General features: G+C 32.2%; 1 protein-coding gene across 1 annotated transcript; it reads left to right on the top strand.

Moving 5' to 3' along the window:
* The first annotated feature begins 15439 nt into the window (after nucleotides 1–15439).
* Nucleotides 15440–24708, top strand: LOC112004517 (uncharacterized). The gene is made up of 5 exons (XM_024036767.2): nucleotides 15440–16724; nucleotides 18125–18207; nucleotides 19480–19591; nucleotides 22066–22118; nucleotides 24200–24708. The coding sequence occupies exons 1-5, from the start codon at nucleotides 15683–15685 to the stop codon at nucleotides 24341–24343; spliced, it is 1434 nt and encodes a 477-aa protein (XP_023892535.1). The 5' UTR covers nucleotides 15440–15682; the 3' UTR covers nucleotides 24344–24708.
* The last annotated feature ends 3208 nt before the right edge of the window (nucleotides 24709–27916 follow it).

Raw genomic sequence — 27916 nt, 5'->3', positions numbered from 1 at the left:
GTCAATTCATACTTGGGATGATATACAAAGTGCTTTTCTTGCCCAATTTATAATCTCAAAAAGAAAAGTATCAATCATTGACTTAGCTGATGCTCTACAAAAATCGAATGAAAGTGTAATTACTTTATTACAAGATGGAGGAGCCTTAATCTCTAATGCTCTGAAAAATTGACTAAGCAATTTGTGGTACAAATATGCTCAAATAATCTCTTAGCAGTTAGCAGAGATTGCTACTTTTCTAGAGTCTGTAGAACCTCAACGTTAGGTTTAGAAACAAAAGATAATTAAAAAAGTGTGGTGGTTAAAAAGGTTTTTTTTTTTTTTTTTTTTTTTTTCTGCTCAGAATAAAAATTTCCTTTTTACTCAATGTGACAAAGTTGGGGCAAACTTTCTAACCTTTTTTTCATAGAATGAATAAAAAATCAACTTGGGTTTATTTTTGATAGTATTGTACGTGCATTAAAAAAAAAAAAGTTGATAGAGAAAGAGGGGAAAAAAAGAGTGAGACTTATAAGTAATCTATAATTTAGGGTTTTTAAACTTAATAATTTAATTTAGATAAGTGAAAAAGAGTAGTGGATAACTGGATATTATTTTACCTACATTAGATGGATAATCTTATTAAAATTAAAATATAAAATAAAACTACATGGGATGATGGTATAAGGATAAAAGGTTTTTTATTTTAAAAAATAACTTAACGTGGTCTAAATTTTTTTAAACAATAGAATAACACTATTTGTTCTTTTGTGTTAGAAGGTAAGGGGGAAAAAACAAGGAGAAGGAGAGTAATTGTGTTGTTTCTTTAATTGAAAAAGTGAACGTGTTCTGATTGGACTTACGAGTAATGTTAGCAAATTTGAATTTTTGTAATTGGTAGCGGTTTAGTGTAGTGGGCAGTTATTTAACCAAAATGGAAAAAAAAAAAAAAAAAGAGCAAGATGTTATTAGGTACAGATGCCATAGGTTGAAATTCTCAAAAAAAAAAAAAAATTGTAATATTTTATTAACTAATAAGTTTCCAATGCGATGTATGGATAATTTTGTAATATTTTATGTAAAATGGTTTTAGAGAATATTATACATATATTATAATGAAAAAAATAATCTAAATTTGAGTAATGAAATATATACATTTTGAGATATTAAATATTAGTTTAGTAGCTTCACTGCACATTTGTAGCATTCTCAATGTAAGTTATTTATTTATTTTTTAATCATGGAACCAAAAATAAATGCAAAAGAGTAACAAAACCATGAAAATCAACTAATCTATGTTATGTTCACAGATTGTATACTATGAAATGACAGTATGCACAACTCTCTCACTGCCTTCCACTCATCGATAGTGTGACATTAAAATATGGTGTGAGCAAGTGCATATGCATGTGTCATATAAATGATTTAAAATCATGGTACAAAAAAAAAAAAAAATTACCCATAGAGATTTCAGCAGCTTGATAGTGGTGGGAGGTCAATATGAAAGAGGTGATGACCCCTCAGATTCTTCTTTCTCTCTCGTACAAATGCTTTTTCAAACTCAGGTCTTCAATTTTTGTAATAGTGAAATAGTGTGTTTCATTTAACAATCCACAACATTTTCATGTTTCTCTATCTCTTCCCAGTGCCTTATATAGTTAGTTATTGCTATTAGTCCTTAATTATTATTATTTTTTCTTTTGTTTTTAACACTAAAATGGTGGGCATATTAAAAGACATAAAAAAAGAAATGTGTAGAGTAGGCTCAGATAATCAATAGAAGATTAATGAGATAACAATAAAATATAAGTTAATGAAAACTTTTGGGTAATAGTAAAAAATACTTAATGAAAAGAGATAAAAAAAATATTAAATGCAAAATTAGAGCATCATATGGCAGGACCTCATGCACTCTCGCATGAGGTCTCTGCTTTTATATATAGAGTGCATGAGGTCTCTAAATGCTCTTAAATAGAGAATGAAACCCTAGGGCTACCAACTGCATTTCTAAGGCGGCTAGGAGACACTAAAAAAACCTAATTGGCGTTAGGCACAAAATATGGCTAGAAGATATGACAAATTGCCAAAGAAAGCAAAATTGAGAGAATTGAAAAATTAAATCCTTTAAGGAGAATAGACAACATATTATTCCGACTCAGTGGCGGCTCTAGAAATTTTGTTTAGGGAGTTCATTAAAAAATTTTAATAGAAAGAGATTTTGAATATATTGAATTATCAACAAATAATAATAATAATAATAATACGTGAAGTTTTATAATTTTATTTTACAAGTTTTCACATTTTGAATGTTACATGATAATTCATTACGAGTATCTATTGCCAATGTGAATAGCTATGAGCCTATGACCATTATATTTTTTTAAGTTTGTCTAACATTTTTGTTTTCTTTATACAGTTGTTATTATCTATTTGACTTTGTTTTTATAAAAATATTTTAGACTAAATGACTAATCTCAACTCATTGACTCCGTATTAATTGTTAACGCACACAATTATACTCATTCATAAATAAAATTATACACTACATGTTTACTTAAACAATCAAATGCTTGAACAATTACTAACTTTACAATTTTTTTTTCTTGAATTTTACTAACTTTATAAAAAAAAAGTTATTATAATATGATAACAATACACATAGATGTAAAAAAGAAAAAAACCCTCTCTATTATAAAGTTACATTATATTTATATTGTATACACAAACAACCACATACATCATAATTTACACAAATAACATTATAACAAAAAGTAATGTACACAATCATATTAGACACACTCACACACATATAATTAAAATTTATAAAAAAGAATTACATTTACAATTCACAAACATGTACTCTTTGCTTTTGAGTAAAAAATACTTGTAATAAAAGTGTACAAGATTTAAGTCAGGGTGTGCTATAGCTATGAGCCTATGACCATTATATTTTTTTAAGTTTGTCTAACATTTTTGTTTTCTTTATACAGTTGTTATTATCTATTTGACTTTGTTTTTATAAAAATATTTTAGACTAAATGACTAATCTCAACTCATTGACTCCGTATTAATTGTTAACGCACACAATTATACTCATTCATAAATAAAATTATACACTACATGTTTACTTAAACAATCAAATGCTTGAACAATTACTAACTTTACAATTTTTTTTTCTTGAATTTTACTAACTTTATAAAAAAAAAAAGTTATTATAATATGATAACAATACACATAGATGTAAAAAAGAAAAAAACCCTCTCTATTATAAAGTTACATTATATTTATATTGTATACACAAACAACCACATACATCATAATTTACACAAATAACATTATAACAAAAAGTAATGTACACAATCATATTAGACACACTCACACACATATAATTAAAATTTATAAAAAAGAATTACATTTACAATTCACAAACATGTACTCTTTGCTTTTGAGTAAAAAATACTTGTAATAAAAGTGTACAAGATTTAAGTCAGGGTGTGCAAAAAAATATTTTTAAAAATAAATTAAAGTATTAAACTAACAAAAAAAAATTATTTTACACATATATAAAAAAAAAAAAAAAAATTGAAGTCAGGGGGTTCATTTGAACCCCCTGAATAAGCTGTAGCGCCGCCCCTGTTCCGACTTTTAAAAAGTTAGTATAATGAGAAGAAAATTTATTATAAATAACAAAACCAACTAGTTAAGGATGTAAATGAAGGGAATTTTCCAGAAAAGCGGAGTAGGCCATGGCGTAAGGCGACGAATATTGATTCTTGCAACGATTTACGTATTCCGTCGTTGGTTCCGATGATTTCTACTACTTCTTTTATGTTTCTTGAATTTCTTGCTTGTTGACTTTTGACCATCTCCCTAGTCAAGGAACGTTTTTGTGCTGTCCGTTCTATGTCAGTAGGTCCGATCTTTCCCACTAATTCATCTTTTTCATAAAGGCGCATAAGCAAGGATGATTTGTAATAGGCAGAAGTGAGGTGGAGTCGTGGAGACATGCATTGTTTGTGGTGTTGTACCATGGCAAATGCTGTATGGATGGGATGTGGGACGAGCTACAAAAGTTTAGTAGAGATGAGCAAAGTCTAGAGAAATTGATAGCAAAGCTCAAGGACTGGCTCCTCTGCCTGAGGTGGAATTGTTTCTGGTTTTGGAATACATGGTATGGTAGCAATGCATAGACTAGTTTTTTGACTTCAAATTCAATGGAGCCTCCAACTATAATTATGCAACAAGCTAAAGAATTGCTGCAATGATACCAAGTGGCTCAGCCAGCTGAAGAGGTTGGTATGGGTAGAAGCTCTATGGTACAACCTCTGAGATGGACACCCAAGTGAGGGATTGTTCAGAGTTAACCGGGATGTGTCTCAAGTAATTGGGGGACGGGAAAAAAAGAGTGATTAGGAAACAAGGCAAGGGTTGGAATTACCATTTGCAACCAAATAAATCTTGGTTATGGTTATGGTTATGGCTGCTGTAACAAAAAGTATGGATAGACTGGGTGTGCGGAAGTTGAACCAAATAAGAGCTCTTTTACTGGTTCTGGAATTTATTCATGAAGCTGGGTTCCCGGGAAACTGGTTGGTTGTGCTGGTGTTCGGCTCTGATGTAGCTCATGGGTTGCCTTGTTTCAAATGTGCAAGTTTGCCAGCAACCATTTTTTGCGGGCAAACTGTCTCATGCAGCTATTGGTTTCCAGATGATAGAATCTGGTTGTAAGAAGCACTTTTTATTAGAGATGTGATCCATAGACGAGTAATTAGTCAAACTTAAATCAATAAAGTTTTCTACTACTTTTACTCAAAACAAAAGAGTCCTCAAGGTGAAACTCAATTACACCAAAATCCAAGTTTAATTAAAACAAGTTGCCACTCCGTGCGATATACGGAAATATTCATCAAAAAGTTCAACAAATTAAAATAGTCATATTAATATTAGATCATTTGTGGAGAAGATCAACATAGTAAAAATCCTAAATTATATGTAGGAAATGTAAAACGTAATTTAATTATTTCTTTTTTGGTTTATTTAGTTGTTAACCTATGCGATGCACCAGAAAGTTTGACAAAATATATTTATATATGGTAACTTCCCTACAATTCTAATTCTCTTCCAAATATACTTTAAAAAACACAAAGTCACCTTAAATCATACCCAAATTCACTGAACCCACAATTTGTTCCCACTTCTAAATTCAAACTTGCAGATAAAATCCCAAATTCTAATCTCAATGCACAATCTTAGAGACCATTGTGATTCAATTAATCTGCTTTCTACTATATAAACCTTTCTCATTTGCAAAACTTACACTTGTTTTCAAAAATTAAATGCCAAAACCTAAAGACAAACTCTGTAGTCTACCAAATGAATCAAATTCTCTAATGTATGACCTCATATTTACTGACAGTTCTTATCCGAATATCTATTCAAAAACACCAAGCCACCTTTAAATTAGTTTGTAGAGAAATTTCTAAACTCTAATCTCAATACACAAACCCACCACAAAATAAATCCAAAAAAAAAATCAAAAATCAAATCTACTTCTCAAAATCCCCTAAACTTTCAAATACACAATCTCTAAGTCCATTGTGATTCAATCCATCTCCTTTCTACTACATAAACCTATCTCATTCGCAAAACCTAAAAATGTCTTCAAAAGTTAAACACTAAAATGTTAAGACCAAGTCCAAGTTCAATACCAATCCCACCACCAATAGTCTACCAAATCACTACACAACCAATGTAAAATTTCACAAGATGATTTTATATAATCCTAAAATTTCACCAGGAAGCTAACTAATAACATTATAGCATCTTCATATCAACAAATAATAAAGGAAATAACATGGGTGCACCACTACATATACTATCAAATTCTTTCCCAAGCAAGTAGTGAAAGGAAATCAAAAGTTCTAGTACACATCTTTCCAATTTCCATTGATCTGCAAAACAATGCGACATTGTAAAATCTTCAACCAAATCAAAAGGACCCAGATAAAAAGAAAACCCACAATTTAATTGGATTGGTAATATTGCGCTTCAAATTGTTAGATATCACATGGTTTGAAGTTGACTATTTCTTCTATAGCATGGCGAAATTACAATGGGATACTTCTTTGATATCTCACACTAGAGAGGAGATAGGTCCGAACTGGCTAATATTTTTTTAACACCAACCTCACTAACCTATTTATACTGATAGCATCAAGAATTGTTTTAAATTATATTTTAACTGTTCTGATTAAAAAATATTTATGTTTTCAACAGAATAGTTTAGGAACACATAGGAAAACAAATATTTTAGAAGCCATCACATGAACCCTCAACCTTATCATTAACTTCCCAAAGAAGCCAATGCCTTACCTTTCCTTCTCACTGTCTTCCTCTTCCTTACGTGGCTTTCTCTCCTAACTCCAAGATAATTCCCATTCTAGTAAGATTCCCTTATGGATTTCTTGATATATTCTGAAATTTCAAAGATGAAAAACATATTAGATCAAGTTAAACTCAAGCCTTAACAAGCCACAATTCAGACGCAAACACAAACCATTTGCAACTTAAAGCCAAGTCTCAGATGGTACTGACTACAGAAACAAAGTGTAAAGATAGACACCAGAGTAGAGAAGGAAGAAATTGAACTGCAAATGGGTCTAGGGTTTTCAGTTTTTGGGTTTCTTGCGTATGGTAATGTAGTTGGGTTTTATAAGGAGTAGTTTTGTTTAAAAAAAAAAATAATGATGTGACAAACTCTGGAGAGATCAACAAAAAGTCAAAAACTTTGGTTAGGAATGAAGTGAAGTGGTGAGAAGAGAGAGTTTTAGTTACAAAAGATTTTTTTTTTTTTTTGGGTTAGAAATTGTTGTTGTTGTTGTTTTTATTTATTTATTTATTTATGTTATTTATATTATTATTTTTAATAATGCTAATGTGTAAAAACGTGGAGCTTGCAAAAAAGTCGGATGCTTCGGTTTTATATATATATATATAGTATATGATGTTGATAAATATGTATGATGCTTGTATTCGAGTAATTTATATATCTATTTTGAATTTAATAAGGCAAAAAGAAAGAAATTGTCTTTCTATTAGAAATATCCTATTCGTGGAAATTTCGCATAGGATATTGTAATGTAAATTATTCTCTCTTTTGTTTGTTTCTTTTCATATAATTTGCTGAGAATGCATTAAAAAGCTGGTTATTGTAATTCTAACTATCGCCAAAAAAAAAAAAAAAATCATTATATATGTGTGTAAAGAAAATGTGGAAAATTGTGGACCCATTATAATCCTTAGAATCATTATCCAAAAGAGGAGAGACATAAAAACTTAAGAAAGTCTTGAAGATAAAGTTCCCCATATATCTAAAGTATTGTTGATTCACCTCTACTCAAAAAAAAGAAAAAAAAAAGAAAAAAAAAGAAAAAGACACATTTGTTAAACAATGATGTAACCTATAAATTAAACAAACAAACAAAATAGTAAAATAGTTAGAGCATTCACATCAGTATTTCTATTTTACACATCCATTTTTACATTAAAAACCTACTTTTTCTATTTTACACTACCACTTTTACAAAACACCCACATCAACTCATTTATTTTACAAGTTATTGCAATAAAATATTCATTCCTCTCACTTTTTTTATTATTTCCCTCACCTCACTCTTTAATATACGCGCGTTCTCTCTCTCTCTCTCTCTCTTTCATTTTTGCTGAACACCTCTCTCTCTCTCTCTCTGTGTCTCTCTTCTGCCTTCTCTCATAATTTCTCAAAAACAAAAACCCAGCGACCCACTTCTCGGCGACCCACCCAGCGACCAGCGACCCACCCAGCGACCAGCGACCTGCGAAGAAGTTCACGGCGACCCACCCAGCGACCAGCGACCCACGATTTCATGGCGACTCACCCAGCGACCAGCGACCCACGGAGAAGTTCACGGCCCACCCAGCGACCCACGAAGAAAACCCAGCGAACCGAAGTTCACGGCGACCCACGAGCTGAGCTCTGACGACCCACGAACCGAGCTCCGGCGACCCACGGTCAGACGAGCACCGATCGGACAGCTCCACTTCTCAAACAAAACCCAACTCTATACCCGATCTCCAACAAAACCCAATCTCCAACAAGCATCGATCTGATCTTCGAGCAAGCACCGGTCAAATCTCCGAGCACTGATCTCCAGCAAGCACCGATCTCCAGTGTGGGTTTGTCTGTGTTCTTTGTGTGTGGGTTTGTCTGTGTTCTTTGTGTGTGGCTGTGTTGTGTTTGTGTGCATCTGATAAGGAGAAGAAGATGAGGAGGTGAGGGAGTTGTGCACGGAGAGAAGAGAGAGAAAATTGGTGCGAATTTATATTAATAAAATAATAAATACATGTGCTACAGTAACCGTGTATATATACACGGTTACTGTAGCTCATGGATAAATATAGATGATTATACCAGACTTTGGAAGCACTGATGTGGAGCAATTTTGATATAAAATGTGTAAAAATGGTAGTTATTTGTATTATACATGAGTTTCCACATACTGATGGGAATGCTCTTATATTATAGATACCAAAGCCCAAAAAATTAATAAATAAACAAATTTATTGCAAAACACAACAAAATATATTTGTGCTACACTTTTTGATAAGCTATTCGTGCTACACTTGAAACTGTATATACTTTCTCAATTTAATATTCAAACGGATAGACTAAGGCATTAGATTGCGGATAATAAATATGGAAAAAAGTACATAACGCGCAAAATAAGAGGAATACTCAACATGCAAATCATTATAAAAATAAAATAAAATTTATGAATGGTCAAATTGATATATAAACTCAAAATGAAAGTACGCTTGCGTATTTTTATCAAAGGAAAAAGTATGCTTGTGTGTGTTTTATGTGCATCGGAAGTAGAGGTATTATAAGACGTTGCTTCTCATCTAAATTTCACATGTTTTTATCAATGCAGCATTATAAGAACAAAGACGTGAAATAGTACTACATGTCATACAAGAAGAATCCAACCAAATAAAGTTTTGTACTAAAAATACAAGTAGAATTGTACAAACAAATTGATTCCTATAAAACTATTTTATGCTTAAAGTTATACAAAACATTAATCTAAAGTAAACCCATCCAAGCATCGAGATTCAAAACTTTACCACTAACCTTGAGAAATATTAACCATTTCAAGCTTTTAAGAAAAATAAATCTTTGGTCACAAAATAACCATTCAACCACAATTCTAAATACAAAGAAGGAAATTTGATGAACAATACAAAGAAGGAAATATGTGAATTGAGAACATGCAAATACATGAAGAATAAGGTTAGAGAGGGAGAGGAGGAAGGTACTGTTGCCATGGTGAGGTTAATTCCCTGCTACAACGCCTAAACTTCATGTATTAGAGAGATTTTTTTGGAGAAAAATGTATTAGAGTGATTGACAGAGACAATCCAAATATAAGAATATATAGAGTTGAAGTTTTTGACTTTTTTCTCAAAAGAAGAGGAAGGATGTAGAAGATTTATTAATTTTTTTGGTAACAATCATATATCAACATATGAAAGGTTGGATAGACCCATAAAATGTAACGGTTTAAAAAAGAGTAAACTTAAAAAGGTAAAAGGAGTCTATTATGCAATGCAATAGGAAGTATAAATAAATGCTGAATGAAAATGGCAAAGAAAAATATTGGCAGCTTAACATTCAAATGGAAACAAAAAATAAAAGGTAATATTGGATCATATGCTGATAAAGAAGGAGAGAAGGAGAGGTGTAGAGATATGCTTAATTGGAACGTTAAGGTGGTGGTTATAGGAAAATGAAAGTAGAGGAAAGAGAGACATGTAGACATGTAAAGTGATAAAGGTAATAGGACAAATGGAAAAAAAGGAAAGTGAAGTGTAGATCTTTAGGTTTATGGAAAGGGAAAAAAAACATAAAATTTTTTAAACAAATTTCATAATAATTAGATTTGTGTTTTAGAGAGTTNAGCTGTCATTCTCACATTTAATGCATTCAACTAACTCCCCCTGGCCGCATTAATGGGGAGGTAACCCTTGGCAGGATAACGTTGATCAGAGTGAACCACTTGAGTACCGATAAGGCCTCTGATGGGACGGACGGCCAGAAAAGAAAGCAAATAGATGATCAACAGATGGAAGGAAGGGATAGGAAGATGAAAACTATAAAAGAAAAGTGAGTAAAGTAAACAAGGGGGGGAAGAAAAAAGGGAGAACAATAAGACCTCCTCGGCCACAGGCCGAGGAGCATCCCCCATTGGTAAAGAAACTCTTAGCATTTTTCTTTTTTATGAGAGAGTTCATGCTTGGTGATCGACGGCCAGCACCTAAACTTTTCACCCCACTCTCTATAAATGTATTGTTTGGGCTTATTGGGCTGAAAACCCATCACTCAGGGTCAATCCAAATTGAGTCCTTAACTAGAATAAATAAGTACCATAATAATGTTGTCCAAATCTGAATGCCTTTTAGCTCATTATACCATAGGTAATTCATAAAATCTCAATCCCTTCATCCCTTGTATTATATTTTTAATATATTAATTCTTTATATAAAAAGTGCGAATGCGCAAATAGTGATTTTGCTACTGGGCATTTGGTTTGTTCAACCCACATTGTTTTGCAATGTTCATCAGGTTTTTTTTTTTTTTTTCACCGGTATTGTTTGTGCTTTTTTGTCTTTTCCTTTAAATATTTTTATTTATATGTGCATATACAGTTACATCAACTTAACAAATTCTTACAATATTTTCATAATTATTTGACAATCTGCATTGTTCATTGGTCTTTTTTTTCTTTCTTTTTTCATAGTACACCGGTTTTGCTTGTGCTTTTTTTTTTTGTCTTTTATTTTAAATATTTATATGTAAATTACACAATTACACTGACACAACACATTCTTACAATATTTTACAATTATTGAAATGTCAATTTTTTAAAGGTTAAAATAAAATAATAAAATAAGAAACTGAGAATTACTATTATCTAAAACTCAAAATACGTAAAGAAAATTTTTGGGATGTTAAAATTTAGTGGGAGTATTTTACACATTACACAAATATTTTAAGATTCATAAGCTTTCATTAGGGTTTCACTAAGAGAATAACAATATGACATATTTGCTATTTTCCAACCCGCATTGTTCATCAGGCTTTTTTTTTTTTTTTTTTTTTGCTTCACTAGTATTGTTTGCGCTTTTTTGTCTTTTCTTTTAAATATTTATTATTTATATGTGCATATAAAGTTACGCCAACTTAATAAATTCTTACAATATTTTCACAATTATTTGACAATCTGCACTTTTCATTGGCCTTTTTTTTTTTCTTTTTTTCTTTTTCATAGTACGCGGGTTTTGCTTGTGCTCTTTTTGTCTTTCTTTTAAATATTTATATGTACATACACAGTTGCACTGACACAACACATTCTTACAATATTTTTACAATTATTGAGGTGTCAATTTTTTTTAAGGTAAGAAACTGAGAATTATTACCATTTAAAACTCAAAATACATGAAGAAAATTTTTGGGATGTTAAAATTTAGTGGGAGTATTTTACGTATTACACAAATATTTTAAGATTTATAAGCTTTCATTAGGGTTTCATTGAGAGAATAACAATATGACATATTTGCTATTTTCCAACCCGCGCTGTTCATTAGTTTTTTTTTCTTTCTTCACCAGTATTGTTTGTGCATTTTTGTCTTTTCTTTTAAATATTTATTATTTATATGTGCATATACAATTACACCAACTTAACAAATTCTTAAAATATTTTCACAATTATTTGACAATCTGCACTGTTTATTGGCCTTTTTTTCTTTTCTTTCTTTTTTTCCACAGTATGCCCGTTTTGCTTGTGCTCTTTTTGTCTTTTCTTTTAAATATTTATATGTACATACACAATTACACTGATACAACACATTCTTACAATATTTTCACAATTATTGAGGTGTCAATTTTTAAAAGTCAAAATAAAATAATAAAATAAGAAATTGAGAATTACTACCATTTAAAACTCAAAATACGTGAAGAAATTTTTTGAAATGTTAAAATTTAGTGGGAGTATTTTACACATTACACAAATATTTTAAGAATCATAAGCTTTTATTAGGGTTTCACTAAGAGAATAACAATATGATATATTTGCTATTTTCCAACCTGCACTGTTCATCAGGCTTTTTTTTTTTTTTTTTTTCTTTTTTCTGCACTGGTATTGTTTGTGCTTTTTTGTCTTTTCTTTAAAATATTTATTATCTATATGTGCATATATAGTTACACTAACTTAAAAAATTCTTACAATATTTTCACAATTATTTGACAATCTGCACTGTTCATTGGCCTTTTTTTTTTTTTTTAATAAATTTTATTCCACAGTACGCCGGTTTTGCTTGTGCTCTTTTTGTCTTTTCTTTTAAATATTTATATGTGCATACACAGTTACACTGACACAACACATTCTTACAATATTTTCACAATTATTGAGGTGTCAATTTTTTAAATGTCAAAATAAAATAATAAAATAAGAAACTAAGAATTACTACTGTAAGGACACGATTTGGTTCCAAAGCCCAAAATGAAAAAGACTAAGGTCCACGGAGCCAAAAACAATGAATTTGTAGAGAGTAAGCTAGAAACTGAACTTCATTGAGTTGCACAATGATCATAGTAGGCTAATTGTTGCTAGAAATCATAAACAAACAGTTTTGGGTAAGGAAATTCCTTCTCGGCAACATCCGAGGAAGGTTGTTCTTATATATCTCTTCTAAACTTAAACACAATTACAGTTCTTAAGTGTACAATGATTTTTCTCTAGATTATCTGACGATCCCCTTGTAATGTGGTCTTTTTTCTTTATATTCTCCTTCTTTACTCCATCTCAACCCTCCATGTGTAGATCAGATTGCTGGCTTTGATACTTGTCCCATTAGCACATTCCTGAAGTCTTTGTGGGTAGTTGTAAGGCTGAATGTTATTGTTCAGGCATCACCTCCATATTAATGCGGCTAGGGAGTTAGCTGCAGAGCATTCAATGCAGTGGTAGTAGCTTTCTTCTTAGATATTTCTTAGCTTTCCTCTTAGCTTTCCTCTTAGATATTTCTCAACTTTCCTCTGTCTTATCCCTATCTGATACTTATTCTTACTAGTATGATCGTCTGGTGCCTTGTTCTTGACGAAAGCTATTACCACTGCATTGAATGCTTTACAGCGAACTCCTAATCCCTTATAACCAGACTTCTTCCATGGACTACTAACTTGTATGCCCCTATTAGTATCTACCTGTCCTCGGACGATTTAATGTTCTCGGACACAGCCCACAGCCCAATACCCATTTCTGGCCCTTTTATCCCTACAACTACCATCTAAAACTCAAAATACGTGAAGAAAATCTTTGGGATGTTAAAATTTTGTGGGAGTATTTTACACATTACACAAATATTTTAAGAATCATAAGTTTTCATTAGGGTTTAACTAAGAGAATAACAATATGACATATTTGCTATTTTCTAAAATATTAAGGGAAAAATTGCTTGATTTTAAAGTTTAAGGAGTAATGCTATGTCCATAATATTTTCACAACAAATTTTATGTGGCAAGGTATATTTGATGGATAAAAAAGTGATATTAGTAGTGAGCTCAGTTTTAAACCAATAATAACTTATCATTTAGAATTTGTTCTAAAAATGTTATAGATGTAACATTTCTCTCAAAAAAAAAAAAAATCTACTCGTATCCGAAAAATGAAGGTATCGTGAAAATGTTGTGATATTTTATTGTATTCTTAGACTTCTTTTAGCATAGTCAAATTGGGTGAGCCAAAATTCACAGTTTCACACACAATTTTCTTGTGTTGTCTTTTTGTTTGTTTTTTTTTAATGCATAATTTTAAAACCAGTAAAATTTTTCATTGAAGATTTGCTGCGAAAATGCTGTGGACATAAAAAATAAAATAATAATATCAAACTGAGACCTACCACAGTTGGAAATAAAAAATATTGCAAAAATGTTGTGACATTTTGTTGTGTTCTTAGGATTCTTTTTTGTGTGACATTTTGTTGTGTTCTAGGCTTCTTTTTTTGTTTAGTCAAATTTGGTGAGCCAAAATTCATTGTTTTAGCCACAATTTTCATCAATTGTCTTTTTATTTATTTATTTATTTTTTTAAATACACAGCTAAAAGTGGTTAGCCCAATTTAAAATCAGTAACAATTTACCACCTAAAATTTATTATGAAAATGTTGTTGATGTAGCATTACTCTAAAATAAAATAATAAAATATCATACTAGAACCCACCATAGCTAGAAATAAATGTATTGTAAAAATATCGTAATATTTTATTGTGTTCCTAGACTTCTTTTTTGGTTTAGTCAATTTGTTAAACCAAAATTCATTGTTCTATGCATAGTTTTTTAGTTTGATTTTTTTTTTAACACATTGTTTCAAGTTATTTTATTTTATTATTTTTTTAAAAACGCATTATTTTACACACGCAAACACACACACAAATTGACGAAGTAACACTTTCCTCATTTATGTTTGAGGTAGTTTCATTCCCCCCAAACTAAAGTTGAATAATTTCCTCCTTTATATTTTGTAAATGAGCATGTACTTCTATTGTTACTCTCTTAGTTAAACCTTAAAAAAATCTTATAATTCCTAAAATATTCTATTTTGCAATGTCTAAAATACTCCTATTAAATTTTAACGTCCCAAAAAATTTCTTCATGTATTTTGAATATTGTGTGGTAAACTGATAGTCATGCTTGGAAAGTTAAAATGATGATATATGGAGTTCTATTTGTTACTTAGAGAATACTAATTTATTAGGTTTAAATCTTCTGGACTTATAATTTTATCTAATAGAAACTTTGATGACAGGTGTCTTTTGTTATTTTGTTATTTTTTAATTTATTTTCCTATTTAAAAGGGTGTTCATTAAAAATAAGTAAGCTAAACATCATAATTAGACTCATAAAATAAGATGATAAAGAATGAAGTATGAATAACAAAATCTCCATTGTAGATAGTTACAAGTATTTAATTTGATGATAATCTTCAAAAAAATTGTAGCATATATCATCGTTCATTGCGAAAATTTAAATATTATAGAAAGATGATAACATTCATTATCATACTTTGTAGCAATTTTGTTGAGTAGATATTACATTTAGTAAATAGATTCTAAGAAATTGTTATAGTAAATAGATATTCAAATAGCAATTTTAAATTTTAGTACATGATTTCATAAATCTTCAACCAAAAAAAAAAAATTATATTAATTTTCTTACTAAATGAGAAGCACATGCTTTCCACGTGCAACCCACGCCATTGTTACAAAAAATATTAATAGTTTTTTTTAACCTTTTAATAAAAAAACAAAATAATTAAAAAAAAAAATAATTTGCCGTTTGTGTGAAAAAAGAAGGAGGAGAAATCTGATGCCAATTGTTGGGGAATGGAGTCTAAACTAAGTTGAAGCCCTAAAACCAAAAGCGGACACCATTTGTCATCTTCAATTGCTTCTTCAACCTTAAAATTTATATAAGAGGAATATAACCAAACTCGCTTTAATCCTGGGTCCCACAACACTAAACCCTCACTCTTCAATCTTCATCTTCTTCACCTCCCAATCCCAATCTGAATCTCAAAGCCCTAAAACCACATCACTCTCAGCTCCTCCCATGGCTGCTGCTCTTCAACTCAGACCAAAACACAGAACAACCCTTCACAACAACCCTTCTCTCATCCACCTATTCTCCTCCTCCACCTCCTCCACTCCTCCTCCTTCTCCTCCTCCTCCGGACCCCACCACTTCTGACCAATCTCAGTCCTCCTTTACCTCCTATTTCTCTGATGTCAAAGCCAGCCTCAAACACCAACAACAACAAAGACCCACTTCCCCATTTTCCCCAAGGAACCCCACAAACCCATCATCAAAACCTTCAAACCCATCTTTCTCTAAGCCTTCAAAAGTCGCTTCCCTAGAAGAAATACGCAAAAACCTCTCCGAATTTCGTTCCCGATCCTCTGTTCCACCTCCCACCATTCAACCCAACAACTCTAACTCTGCACCCTCCTCTTCTTCTTCCTATTCATCTCAGCACATTTCATTTCAAGAGCTTTACAAAAGAAATGTGACTGCCAAGGCAGCAGGGGAAAATGCTGCCAATAACACCACTGACTCCGGCCTCGGAAAGTTCGGTGCTGGTGCTGGTGCAGGCGGCAAGCTCTCTTTCGATGCGATTCGTGAGAGCTTGCGGCAGCTCCGATTGACAAATGATTCATCCCAGAATGAGAGGAGGAGTGGGGATCCCATGTCCTTATCGGCATTTAAGAATAGTTTGAAATTGAAGCCCGGGCCAGAGTCTGCCCCGGTCTTTGGTGGGACTGATTCGCTGCCAGTTTCGGTGTTTGGGAAGGAGAGGGAGAGGAAAGAAGGGGAGAAGGAGACAATGGCGATGAAGACAGAGTTCGTGAAGATGTATAGCTATGGGGAGTTGGGGGAGAAGCTGAGGAAGCTCAGGCCTTCTGTGCGGGAGGGGAAGAAGGAAGGGGATACGTTGGGCTTTTCGCTCTCCGAGTTGAATGAGAGGCTGATGAAGCTGAGGGAGATGGAGGAGAAGGAGACCGAGTCGAGGATTGGTGGGGTTTCGTTTAAGGACTTGAGGGAGAGCTTGGTTTGGCTAAGGTTGACAGAAACTGAGAAGGCAAAGAAAAATTCCAGTAAGTTTAGTGGATTTCAATTGAATTTTGCTAATTTGGATGGTAGATGATAGGAGAATGTACTTTCTGTTTTGGTTGCAATAGTTGGCATTTGGATTTGAGTATAAAAAATAATGACAAATTATTGATGAAATAGTATAGTTCCCTGATTCATTCTTTAGAAAATTAGAGAAAGAATAAGAAAGTGATACTTTGGATTACTTGATCTTGTGTTAATATATCACCCCCTTCCTGAAACCCTGAAAAGCTGAAGACTCTATGAACCAAAAGCTGATTTTGATAGTGAAATGGGGGTTGGGGGGGCATGGGGGCTTGATGTTGTCAAGCAAGTGGTGTTTGTGCAGTGTCTATAAATTGTGCTTGTTTTGATATTGTACTTGGATTGTTGATGATAAAAAGATATAGCCTCTGTTTTGATTGCTGAGATTAGCAGGAGAAAAGGCGTTTAGTCACTGATCTTTGTCCTCCTTGTTAAATTTTACAGTGTTCTCAATACTTTTTTAGTATACTATAAAATATTATTTTAGTGTTCTCAGTTCAGTTATCATCTAGAAGCCACAGCAACAACAAAGCTTTAGTCCCAAATTTTTTTGGGTTGGCTATGGATCCTCAACAATATTGGGTAGAGTTGGCCACATGAATTCTTTTCCTCCATTCTATTCTATCCAAAGTCATAAACTCTACATTACTTTCTAAATTGACATATCCTTTTTCAACTTCTTACTAATATTGTTTTTGGTCTCCCTCTACCTTTTTTGTTCCCTCAACTTGAATCATTTCACTCTTTGTTACTAGTGCATTAATTGCTCTCTTTTGCACATGAATCATTTAATCTACAAGCCAATTATCAAAAAAGAAAAAGTTATCATCTAGAAGTCAGTCCACCTCAATTAATCAAATTGGAAGATTTTAAGTGATAGATTGTAGATTAGTCTCCACTTTTGGCAGTATGACAACAATTTAGAATCCTTTGCCTGGTTGTTGAACAAATTGAGCTCCGGTTGCTGTGTGGTTTAGTTCTTCCTTTATTATTTCTGATATATTAAACACTGTTCATACTAGGTATGGCAAAGGTTCTTTTGAACTCTTATAATTTAGCCAAGGCATCTAATAAAAAATGGGCTCAAGCTAGATCTTTGGGTTTCTCACCTGGTTTTTTCCAAAGCAAAATGTTGCTAGTCAACTAAAAATGGGCTCAAGCTCATGCTTATCAGATAACTTTTTTCTTTTCCTTTTTTAAAATATTTTTTTTTTACTTTCATATAATACTTGTTTGAATGTGTCTAATGTTGTGGAATATCGCTTTTTAAAATTGTTTTGGCGGATTAAATTTTGCCAGCTTTAACTTGTATACATATGATACAAAATCTATATTTATTGATTCTGATTTATTTTTTCAGTCCAGAGACTTGATATCTTGGGTCAGTTAGGCAGAACTCCGAACTTTATGCTGCAACCTCCAAAGGAGCATCTAGTTGAAAAGGCAAATATCCTTCTCTTAGCTTTTATATTCTTGAATCTCTATTTTTGGTTGAATAAGGTGACTAGATCAATCATTATTTTTCATTTAAAAAAGTGAAAACTCTCACATGCATAAATTATTGGAGCACTAGATGATAATGTTGATGATAGGACCTCCTAAAATGAGATATCCCAAATCCATTCCCTACAGTTGTTCTCTAAATTCTTATTGATGTTTTAATGTGGAATTCCTTAAGAAGTAATTGTAGTTGTAGTTGTAATTTCACTTGTGGTTTACAGTCTTGAGCTCTTGTTAATAAAGAGAGAATTTGCAAAACCTATATGCTTTTGCTTGAAGACACTGTGTTCAGTGGTTGTATAGTAATGTATTTTGTAAAACATTTTGAGGATTACTTTTTCTTTAGATGGAAAAGAATGAAGCTTTTTTTTTTTTTTTTAAATAAATAATTTTATTTTATAAATTTTTTATAGGTGAGAATATATTTATTATAAAGAGACTAAGGATCTTTTTGGGATCTGTTTATTTTGCTGAAACTGAAACTTTTTGCTGAAAGTATTGTAGATAAATGTAAAAGTTAGCTGAAATAGTACAGTGAGACCCATGAATAGCATTAAAAAGTGTAGTGGAGCTCATTAATAGTAGCAAAAATAAGCTTAATAGTAAAATAAGTTGGCTTTTTAAGCTAGAGCTAAACACACACTGCATACGTTGAAGGGTTCATTATTAAGTCAATTTTTTGCTTCATAATTCAGATGGTATGATCTTGCAAAAGAGCTAAATGCAAACTCTTCACATGTTTGTGACTCTGTTGTTGCATTCTTAAAATTAAGAAATTACATTCTCTGGTATTACTGATGACTGAAATAAACTAGTGTCAGAGTGATGTCTATTATATCTTTAAAAAAAAAAGTGACGTCTGTTATCTACAATAGGTCCTTGCTAGACTTCCTTGTACATCTTATCCTTCACTCTGAATATTTCTTTTCCTAAAAGATCTGGAATCAAATTCATTATGTATTGATTCCTTTATTGGTGTAAACTGTGAATCCTACATGAAGTAACTCAACCTGTATTGTTTTTTAATTATGCATGCTTAAGGTCTTTATAGGGTGATTTTTTTTTTTGGGTATTTGATCCTTCAGAAAGTGCATGTTATTAAACGGAGTCCAGTATGAACTTATTAATACCTGCATTATTTCAGATGAAGTTACTTTCCTTTAAAAATCTGAAGGGGTTTGATGCTCTAATATTTTTGAAATATGTTTAATGCAGTATTTCCATCCGGATAATATGTCTTCTGCAGAAAAAATGAAAATTGAGCTAGCAAAAGTTAGAGATGAATTTAAAATGTCAGATTCAGATTGTGGATCCGCACGTGTTCAAGGTAAAGGGGTTTACATTTTAGTTTCGTTACACTTTTCCATCTTGAGAGATTGCATGTTTCTGATTTCTGTTTTTTGGTGCATGTGTATAATCTTTTTCTTTGGATGCATATGTTGTTTATTTCACAAAATTGTATGTTAAAATATACTGCTTTCATCTAATTCTTTTGATTGACATGTTTCTGGCCTTATCTTTAGTTCCCTTTTTGTACATATATATGTACATAGGTTGTATGCATAAGATATCCTAAAAAATTACAACATGAATGAATTACAAACAAAATTATAAAGAATAAATAAAATCTACAAAAGAGCACTATGATTTTTTTTTTTTGGGGGGTTGGGGGAGGGAGGGTTGGGGGTGGGGGCAGTGGGAAAGGGGTGTAGCTCTATAGTTAATTTTTTGGAACATATGAATATCTGCCTGTAATTCTTTAAGGAAGCTCACAATTCCAACCTTTCCTTTCTCATAATAATATATCTTTTGAAAGATAAAGATCTAATGCTTCCTCAGTCCTCCCTCTCCATAAAGTCCACAGCATGGAGGGGTTATGTTCCAAATGAAAGAAGCATTTCTCTCCAAGATCCACTAGACTTTGATACTGAGAAAATGTAAGTTCACAAAACATATGCAATATAACAATACAACAATAAATGGTCCGTGGATTCGCCACTGCACCTGCACATGCAACACCAATTTACTATTGTGAGTCCTCTATTTACAAGATCATCACATTTCAATATATTTCCTTAAACTGCTGTTGAAATGAAGAAGGTGACTCTCTTTGATGCGCATCAAACACTCTTCCATAGGCAACCTACATCTCTTAGGCCTCTCAATGTCTCATAATAGGAGCGAATATCAAGCTTTCCATGCCTATTCAACCTCCACCTCATTGGACCAGGGCCCTCTTGCCTAGATATAGAAGACTACATGATGTCAGAGGAGTCTATTGACTCGAGTTCCTAGTCAGTAAAATCCCTATTAAACCTGACATTACCAAGAGCGACTCTAGTTTCTAGTCATTTAAATCTCCATTAAATGTGACATTTCCAAGAGCGTATATTTCTTCCATTCTATTAAATCTTTGTGAAACATAATATTAAAAAGATAACCTATGAAAAAAAGAAGGTTTTGTTATGAAATGAGTAGCAGTTGAGTTGGCTAGCCAAGTAACTATTATCTTAGTTAGCTTTGAATTTTTCCATGAGGTTGCAAACATCTAACTGGATCTGATTGGTGTGGTTTATTAGAAGTTGGTGTTCAAGCCATGGGATACCAAGGGTAATTGGTTATGTTACCTAGACTATTGTTTGATCCAAAAGGATAGAGTGAAGGGAAAGTAAAGGGAGAGGAGGGAGGGAGAGGGGATAGAAGGGGAAGGAAACCTATATTCCCTTGGGATGCTTGATTGGTTAAAGAGAGAGAAGGGGGGAACGGAATCATAAAAGTGCTGCACATCTAAAAGAACTTGAAAGTAACATGTTTCCTTTCTCTCATATCTTCCTCCCCACTTCCTTCTATCCTTAAGTTTAATATCTCATTCAAGTGCTTTGAATTGAGAGAATGCTGTCATAGAAATAGAGCATGAAAGAAAGTTTCAGAATGTTGTCTTCCACACACCATAAACAAGTGAATATTAAGCTATGATTGAACAGCTATAAGGTAAGCCATGCTGTATAGTATAAAATAAGGTGTCATTAATAATGAGAATGGGGGCCCATTTGATGTTAAATTTGAGGAGACTAGTGACTGTTTATGCTTTTGGCCAATTTGATAGAGATCAACAAAAGCAACTTTTGATGACTTCTTGGGTTTACCTTTCTTCTATCCAGTTGACTTGGAAATATAAAGAAGTGTTAAAATCATAGTACATATGAGCAATTGAGCATATGGTTAGACTAGGATGGAAAAAAATGTATTGTTTTCTGAGTTCTGTTGGGTACTGAAAAAGAAATTATAATTTATCAAATCTCTGTTGTGGCTAGGTGGAAGTGGAATATAAAAGTAGGTAGTTAGTAGTTCCCTTCGTTGTGGGGTTTTTGATTTTTTTTTTTTTTTTGTGATAAATGCATACAAGGTTCTCTTATACTTTGTATATTTTATGTAAAAATTTCAGCATTTTTTTCTCCCGCTCTTCAATTTTTATGAATCATCTACATAATGTTATAAAGTTCTTTTTAAGTCATTTGAACCCCTGAAATGTGAGTTTATTCTCTCTCTCTCTCTCTCTCTCTCTCTCTCTTAATAATCTTTTCATTGTATGTTTTTTGGCCCTTCTTTGGGAGCAACACAACTTTCATGGAAATGAAAATCCCCCCCCCCCTTGTTCTTTTTACTTGGGAGAAGTGAGAATGTTAGTGATCCTTGAAAGTTCTTCCAAACATAATATGCTTGCAATCAGTGTCTCTCTCTCTCTGTTTTTATTTTTTTTGAGCTATAATTATGGATTTCCTTCATCTGTTTTCTTTGCAGTGGCACAACTCACAACTAAGATCAAGCATCTATCTTCAGTTTTACACAAGAAGGTGACAATTGAACCGAGTATCTCTTTGTTTCAGTCTATATTAGATTATTTTCATTGTATCATCTATCCAAAAAAAGAAGAAGAGTATTTTCATTGCATTACTTCTTAGTTTATTTATTTATTATTATTATTATAATAATTATTATTTTGAATACTTTTTTGGATCCAATCTTGCATTAGATTCTTTTACTTGATATTTAGGGTAATATCAATCCTCATATGGTTGAACAAGAAATTGATTATTGCTCTTTACAAAGAGATAGTTATCGACCTGCACTAGTTTCTAATAAATTAGGGCTGTTGAGGTGATTAACATGGTATAGATTGTTCTAGCTATTACTTTTAGTGTATTTTTGGAATGAGGGAAGATGAATGCGAGGAAAGTAGGTTTAAGTTTCAAGGGCTTTACATTGTTGATATGAAATATGACATCAGTCACACTTGGGGGTGTCCGGCAAGTGACATACGGCCTCGATGACAGTGGTTGGTGCAGTTGAGAAGTTTTTCAAATCCATCCAAACCGCATTGAGTGTCTACACATTATATATCTGGGATGGGCTCAAATTACACCCTTTGTAATTTTTGTCAACGTTATACTACTTCATAACTTTCTGTTAGATGTGTGTTGATAAGTCCACTATTGGATTACATCATCTCCCCATCTCCTTTATGCTTGCAAACTAGCAAGATGATAAGAGATCAATAACTATCTAATCTATAAAATGCTAAAATCTCAAGTTCTTTTGACTTTAAAAATTATACTTAAAGCATGAGTTTATGGATGATTAATATGAAAATTGGTGTGTGTATTTGAGGTCTAACGGTGGTGTGAAATACTCAAATTAATAAATGTCAGTGAGCTTATTTTGTGTTAGTATTATTGAAGAAATCACCAAACAATTTATTGAGTAGTGAGCTCTCATATTTTAATTCCTTTGTAAATTTTGTATTGCCTTGGTGAAAAATTCATAAATATTAGAGTTTTTTATAAGTAAAAATAAATATAAAAAATATGTGATACTTTATATTTGTCACACCTTGGAGATGCTCTCATGCTCCCACTCTGAGAAAAGTTTATTCTTAGTGACCAATGAGCTACCGCTCAACTGGTACTTCCTTCTTTTATTATAATGGTTGACTCCCATTGGGTGCATGAGTAACTCACCAATAAAAGAAAAGAAAAGTTAAAACCTCAGTGGTCTCATGTGTCAGCTTCATGTCTATATCACATTACTTTTTTATTTGTGTGGAGCATGGTGACATAAATTGAATGTTAAGACTGCGAATTAGTTTTGTTGATTTGATCAACATCATATGGATGTATAATGGTCAATGCAACTGAATGGTTGAATTTAATTAAGTTAAGGTACAACACTGAAGGAGCTATAACCTAAGATTTATTCTAGGGTATTAAAGGTTTGATATTTAAATAATTGTTTTTTTTTCCTATAATTAATTTTTTTTGGTTTGCTGTGTGCTTTAATGCATGAGCAATAGTGTTCAAATTTTCTTCATTCACAGCACATTGGACACTAGTGAAAGTAACTATAAATTCAAATGAAACTTTGGACAACTAAAATGTCACTTTTTGCTGTACTTATTTGGTGAGCTGACTCCACTTATTGCAATGTTTCATCAAGCCAGCAATTTATGTGGCAAGCCAACAAGCTAGTATTTGCAATGTTGTATGAAGAATATGTTACTATGGAACAAGAAGTCATGTGTCCCAGTCTTGTACTGGCAACAAGCTGGCTATTGCTAAATTGTGTCTTGTTAAAGCTGTGCATCTTATAAATCTGTTTGACATTTTTAATTAATTACAAGTTGCTGTCGCCTTCAGAATAAAAGTCAATATATTACTTATCAAAAAAAAAAAAAAAAGAAGAATAAAAGTCAATATATTATAGCTGCTTGGGGTGCCAAAAATTAATAGCAAGAGTACTAACAAGTCTACCTTTTAATTGGTTGCATAGTCTCTTAGCAAAAAAAAAAAAAAAATGATTGCATAGTCAGTACAGTAGGTGCTGTTACTTCCCTTTTTTTCCTACTTAGATTATTTATTTATTTATTATAATGCTGTAGGATAAGCATTCTATAAAGGGTCTTCAAGCAATGGTGCAGAGGAGGAAGAGAATATTGAAATATCTCCGAAGAACTGACTGGGATTCCTACTGCTTGGTTCTCTCTAAACTTGGTCTCCGTGACAACCCTAACTACAAGCACTAGAATAGTCCACAATGTGATCCCTGTGTTTTCTTTGTAAGATATTATTTGGTCTCTGGGATAACCTTTATCAGATGAAAACTAGGCTAGTCAATAAAGTGACCAGCTCTCAATTTCTTTTTTTGTTCTTTCTGTTCTCTGTTTTTGTTTTTGGTGTAAGATCACAATTGTAGTTGGTCTACCTGAGTTTTGGTCCATTCCATATGGGAGTCAAAGGATGTTACAGTTCAGTTTTGATCCATTTCCTAATTTTTGGCTTGTTTCTTCCCTTATTCTTACAAGCTTGCTCTTAATGTATGTCATTCTGAAGACATGGTTGTTGAATTTTCAAGTTAATGTAACAGCAAAGAAAATCATACATTTCTGTACTTTTATAGTTCTATTTATTTTTATTATTCTAGCTTCCAATAGACTCATTCTCAAAAAAGAAGAAGCTTCCAATACACTCGCTCTCTCTCATATATATATATAATGCCTACTGTGGTATCTTCACCTCAGCCGGGAGAGAGGATACCACTTAATCCAATCATTAGTTAAGTAGTGATACAAAAATCTAATTATTAGAAAAGGTTTGGCACCAAACATGTTTGGAGCCTTAGTTAGTTGGGTTAAGTGAGTCATGTGTAAAGGACAAATGTCATTTTCCCATTGGTGGTTGGAGCCCAAGGTTATTAATATGTTTGGAGCCAAATTTTGTCCATTAATTTTTATGAATAAAAAAAAATTAATGGAATAATGTTAGGGGGTTTCTTGATTAAGTTTTCTTACTACTATCACAAAAGCGAGTTGGTTTCATGACAATAGATTAACTTTTATGGACAATGACAATAGATTAACTTTTATGGACAAAAAACTGGAATAACTTGCACATAGTTTTGTTTCAATTTTTCTTCCGGTCTAGTCATCGAAGAACATTGGGTTCTACGTCCAATATTGTTTTTAATTCAATATTGTTTTTAATTGGGTTGAGAATCATGAAAATTTATATTTTTATGGAAACAATTACCTATATTACCTTAAAAATAAAAATTTTAACGAGTCTAAGTTAACCTCATCTGGAAACATTATTGGTGATGGAACATAGTGCACTTAAGTGGCACAAGGAAGAAAGATTGAAATAGCTTCACAAAGTTTTGTTTTTCTTCTAGCCGTTATTGTATCACATTGGGTTTCGTGATCAATATTATTTTTAATTGGGTTGAGACTATGAAAATTTTATATTTTTATGAAAGTAATTAGCTCTATTTCCCTAAAAAATACAAATTTCGACGAGTCTAGATAACCTCATCTAGAAACACTATTGGCGATGGAACACAATGCACTTGAGTAGCACCATGAAGAAAAACTAAAATAACTTCGAAGAGTTATGTTTCAATTTTTCTTCCAGCTATCACTAAAAGCATATTGGGTTTCATGACCATTATTGTTTCTAACTGGGTTGAGATTCATAGAAATTTATATTTCTATGAAAATAATTAGTTCTGTTTCCCTAAACATACAAATTTCGACGAATTTAGATTAACTTCATCTAGAAACACTATTGGTGATGGAACTTAATGTGCTTGAGTGGCCCTAGGAAGAAAAATTGAAATAACCTCACATGGTTTTGTTTTAGTACTTCTCCCCACTATCACTAAAGCACGTTGGGTTCCATGACCAATATTGTTTTTAACCAAGTTAAGGCTCATGGAAATTTATATTTTTATGGAAATAATTAGCTCTATTTCCCTGAAATTATAAATTTCAATGAGTCTAGATTGACGTCATCTAGAAACACAATTGGTGAGGGAACACAATGCGCTTGAGTGGTACCATGAAGAAAAACTAAAATAATTTCATAGAGTTTTGTTTAGTTTTTCTTCCGGTTGCCACTAAAGCTCATTGGGTTTCACGACCAATATTGTTTCTAACTAGGATAAGACTCATGGAAATTTATATTTTTATGGAAATAATTATCTATATTTCCCTAAACATACAAATTTCTTCAAATTTCAATGAGTCTAGATTAACCTCATCTAGAAACACTATTGGTGATGGAACACAATGAGCTTAAGTGGTACAAGGGAGAAAGACTCAAATAACCTCAGATAGTTTTGGTTCATTTTTCTTCATGATGTGACTGAAACACATTGAGTTCCTTGACCAATATTGTTCCTAACTGGGTTGAGACTCATGGAAATTTATATTTTTATGGAAGTAATTAGTTCTATTTTCCAAAATATACAAATTTTGACTAGTCTAGATTAACCTCATCTAGAAGCACTATTGGTGATGGAACATAATGCACTTGAGTGTCATCAGAAAAAAAGAAAAAAGAAAAAAGAAAAAAAGAACCAAAAATAATCTCACATTTCTCCCTATTGTCATTGAAGCACATTCCTCGGCTAATATTGTTTCTAACTGGGGCTTGGGTTAAGCCTCATGCAAATTTGTATATTTATGGAATTAATTAGCTATATTTCCCTAAAGGTACAAATTTCGATGAGTCTACATTAATTTAATCTAGAAACACTATTGGTGATGAAACACAATGCACTTGAGTGGCAACAATAAGAAAAACTAAAATAATCTTACATAATTTTGTTTCAATACTTCTCCTTGTTGTTATTGAAGCACATTGGATTTCATAACCAATATTGTTTCTAATTAGGCTAAGAGTTGTGGAAATTTATATTTTTATGAAAATAATTAGCCCTATCTCTCTGAAATTTTTTTTTTCCAATGAGTCTAGATTAACCATATCTCGAAACACTTTGGGTGATTGAATATAATACGCTTGAGTGGCACATGGAAGAAAAGATAAGTTCATGGGCCAAATTCAAGCCCGTCATTCATTGCTCATCCATGACCCTGACTCGGTTTAAAATCTAGTCCATAGCATATTAGCAACCATTTGACTGAGTCTGATTTGGGACCTAGTCCGTCTATTCATTTTGACTCACTTTTGGACTCAATTTTGCCTTTTGAGCCTAAAATCTTCTTCAATCATAATATGAGCTAAGTTGTGATTCGAACCTTATTTAGAGCAAAATTTATTTAATGGCATTTTGAATCCATATTTTTAAGATAAAAATGGTCCAAAGAGATTTGAAAGAGTTGCTGTTTGGATTGTTCATGACTCAATTTTCAAAACCCATATCTCAAGACTCATAACTCAAACTTAAAACCTATAACTCATAACTCAATTCTCATTATAACTCAAATACTCTTTAATTTCTGTTTGGACACAAAATTGAGTTACATTTCTCACTCTTTAGCTTCACCTTTCGGCAAAATAATGGAGCCCACCCACTGACATTGCACAGAACAACATTGCTCCCTTCACTTTCATCTTCTCCCATTTGAAAACCCAGAAAAGGACCAAAACCCATAAGCCAAAAACTCTTCCTCTCACTTCGGCACACTCTAACTAGAATTAGCTTGATTTTTACATTTTTGTTATAAATAATAATTACTTTTTCTTATTAGTGGTCCACCTTACAACAATTAGCTAACATGTTACATTGTCACTATCATTTTAGTTGGGTTCGTTGCACTGCACTTTTTTTTTTTTTTGGTGGTAAAGGTAAAGATGAG

The sequence above is a fragment of the Quercus suber genome, unplaced genomic scaffold (genome assembly GCF_002906115.3).
Source record: "Quercus suber isolate HL8 unplaced genomic scaffold, Cork oak 2.0 scaffold_364, whole genome shotgun sequence".
Taxonomy (NCBI): Eukaryota; Viridiplantae; Streptophyta; class Magnoliopsida; order Fagales; family Fagaceae; genus Quercus; species Quercus suber.
The sequence above is the reverse complement of the archived record's forward strand: the minus strand, read 5'-3'. Positions and strand labels throughout refer to the sequence as shown.

What these genes read in the sequence shown, in the direction of transcription:
- LOC112004517 (XM_024036767.2), top strand. Translation starts at nt 15,683, where the DNA reads ATGGCTGCTGCTCTTCAACTCAGACCAAAACACAGAACAACCCTTCAC. An exon ending in AGGAGCATCTAGTTGAAAAG is followed by an intron (nt 18,208 to 19,479) that starts GCAAATATCCTT and finishes TGTTTAATGCAG; the next exon opens with TATTTCCATCCGGATAATAT. An exon ending in CTTCAGTTTTACACAAGAAG is followed by an intron (nt 22,119 to 24,199) that starts GTGACAATTGAA and finishes ATAATGCTGTAG; the next exon opens with GATAAGCATTCTATAAAGGG.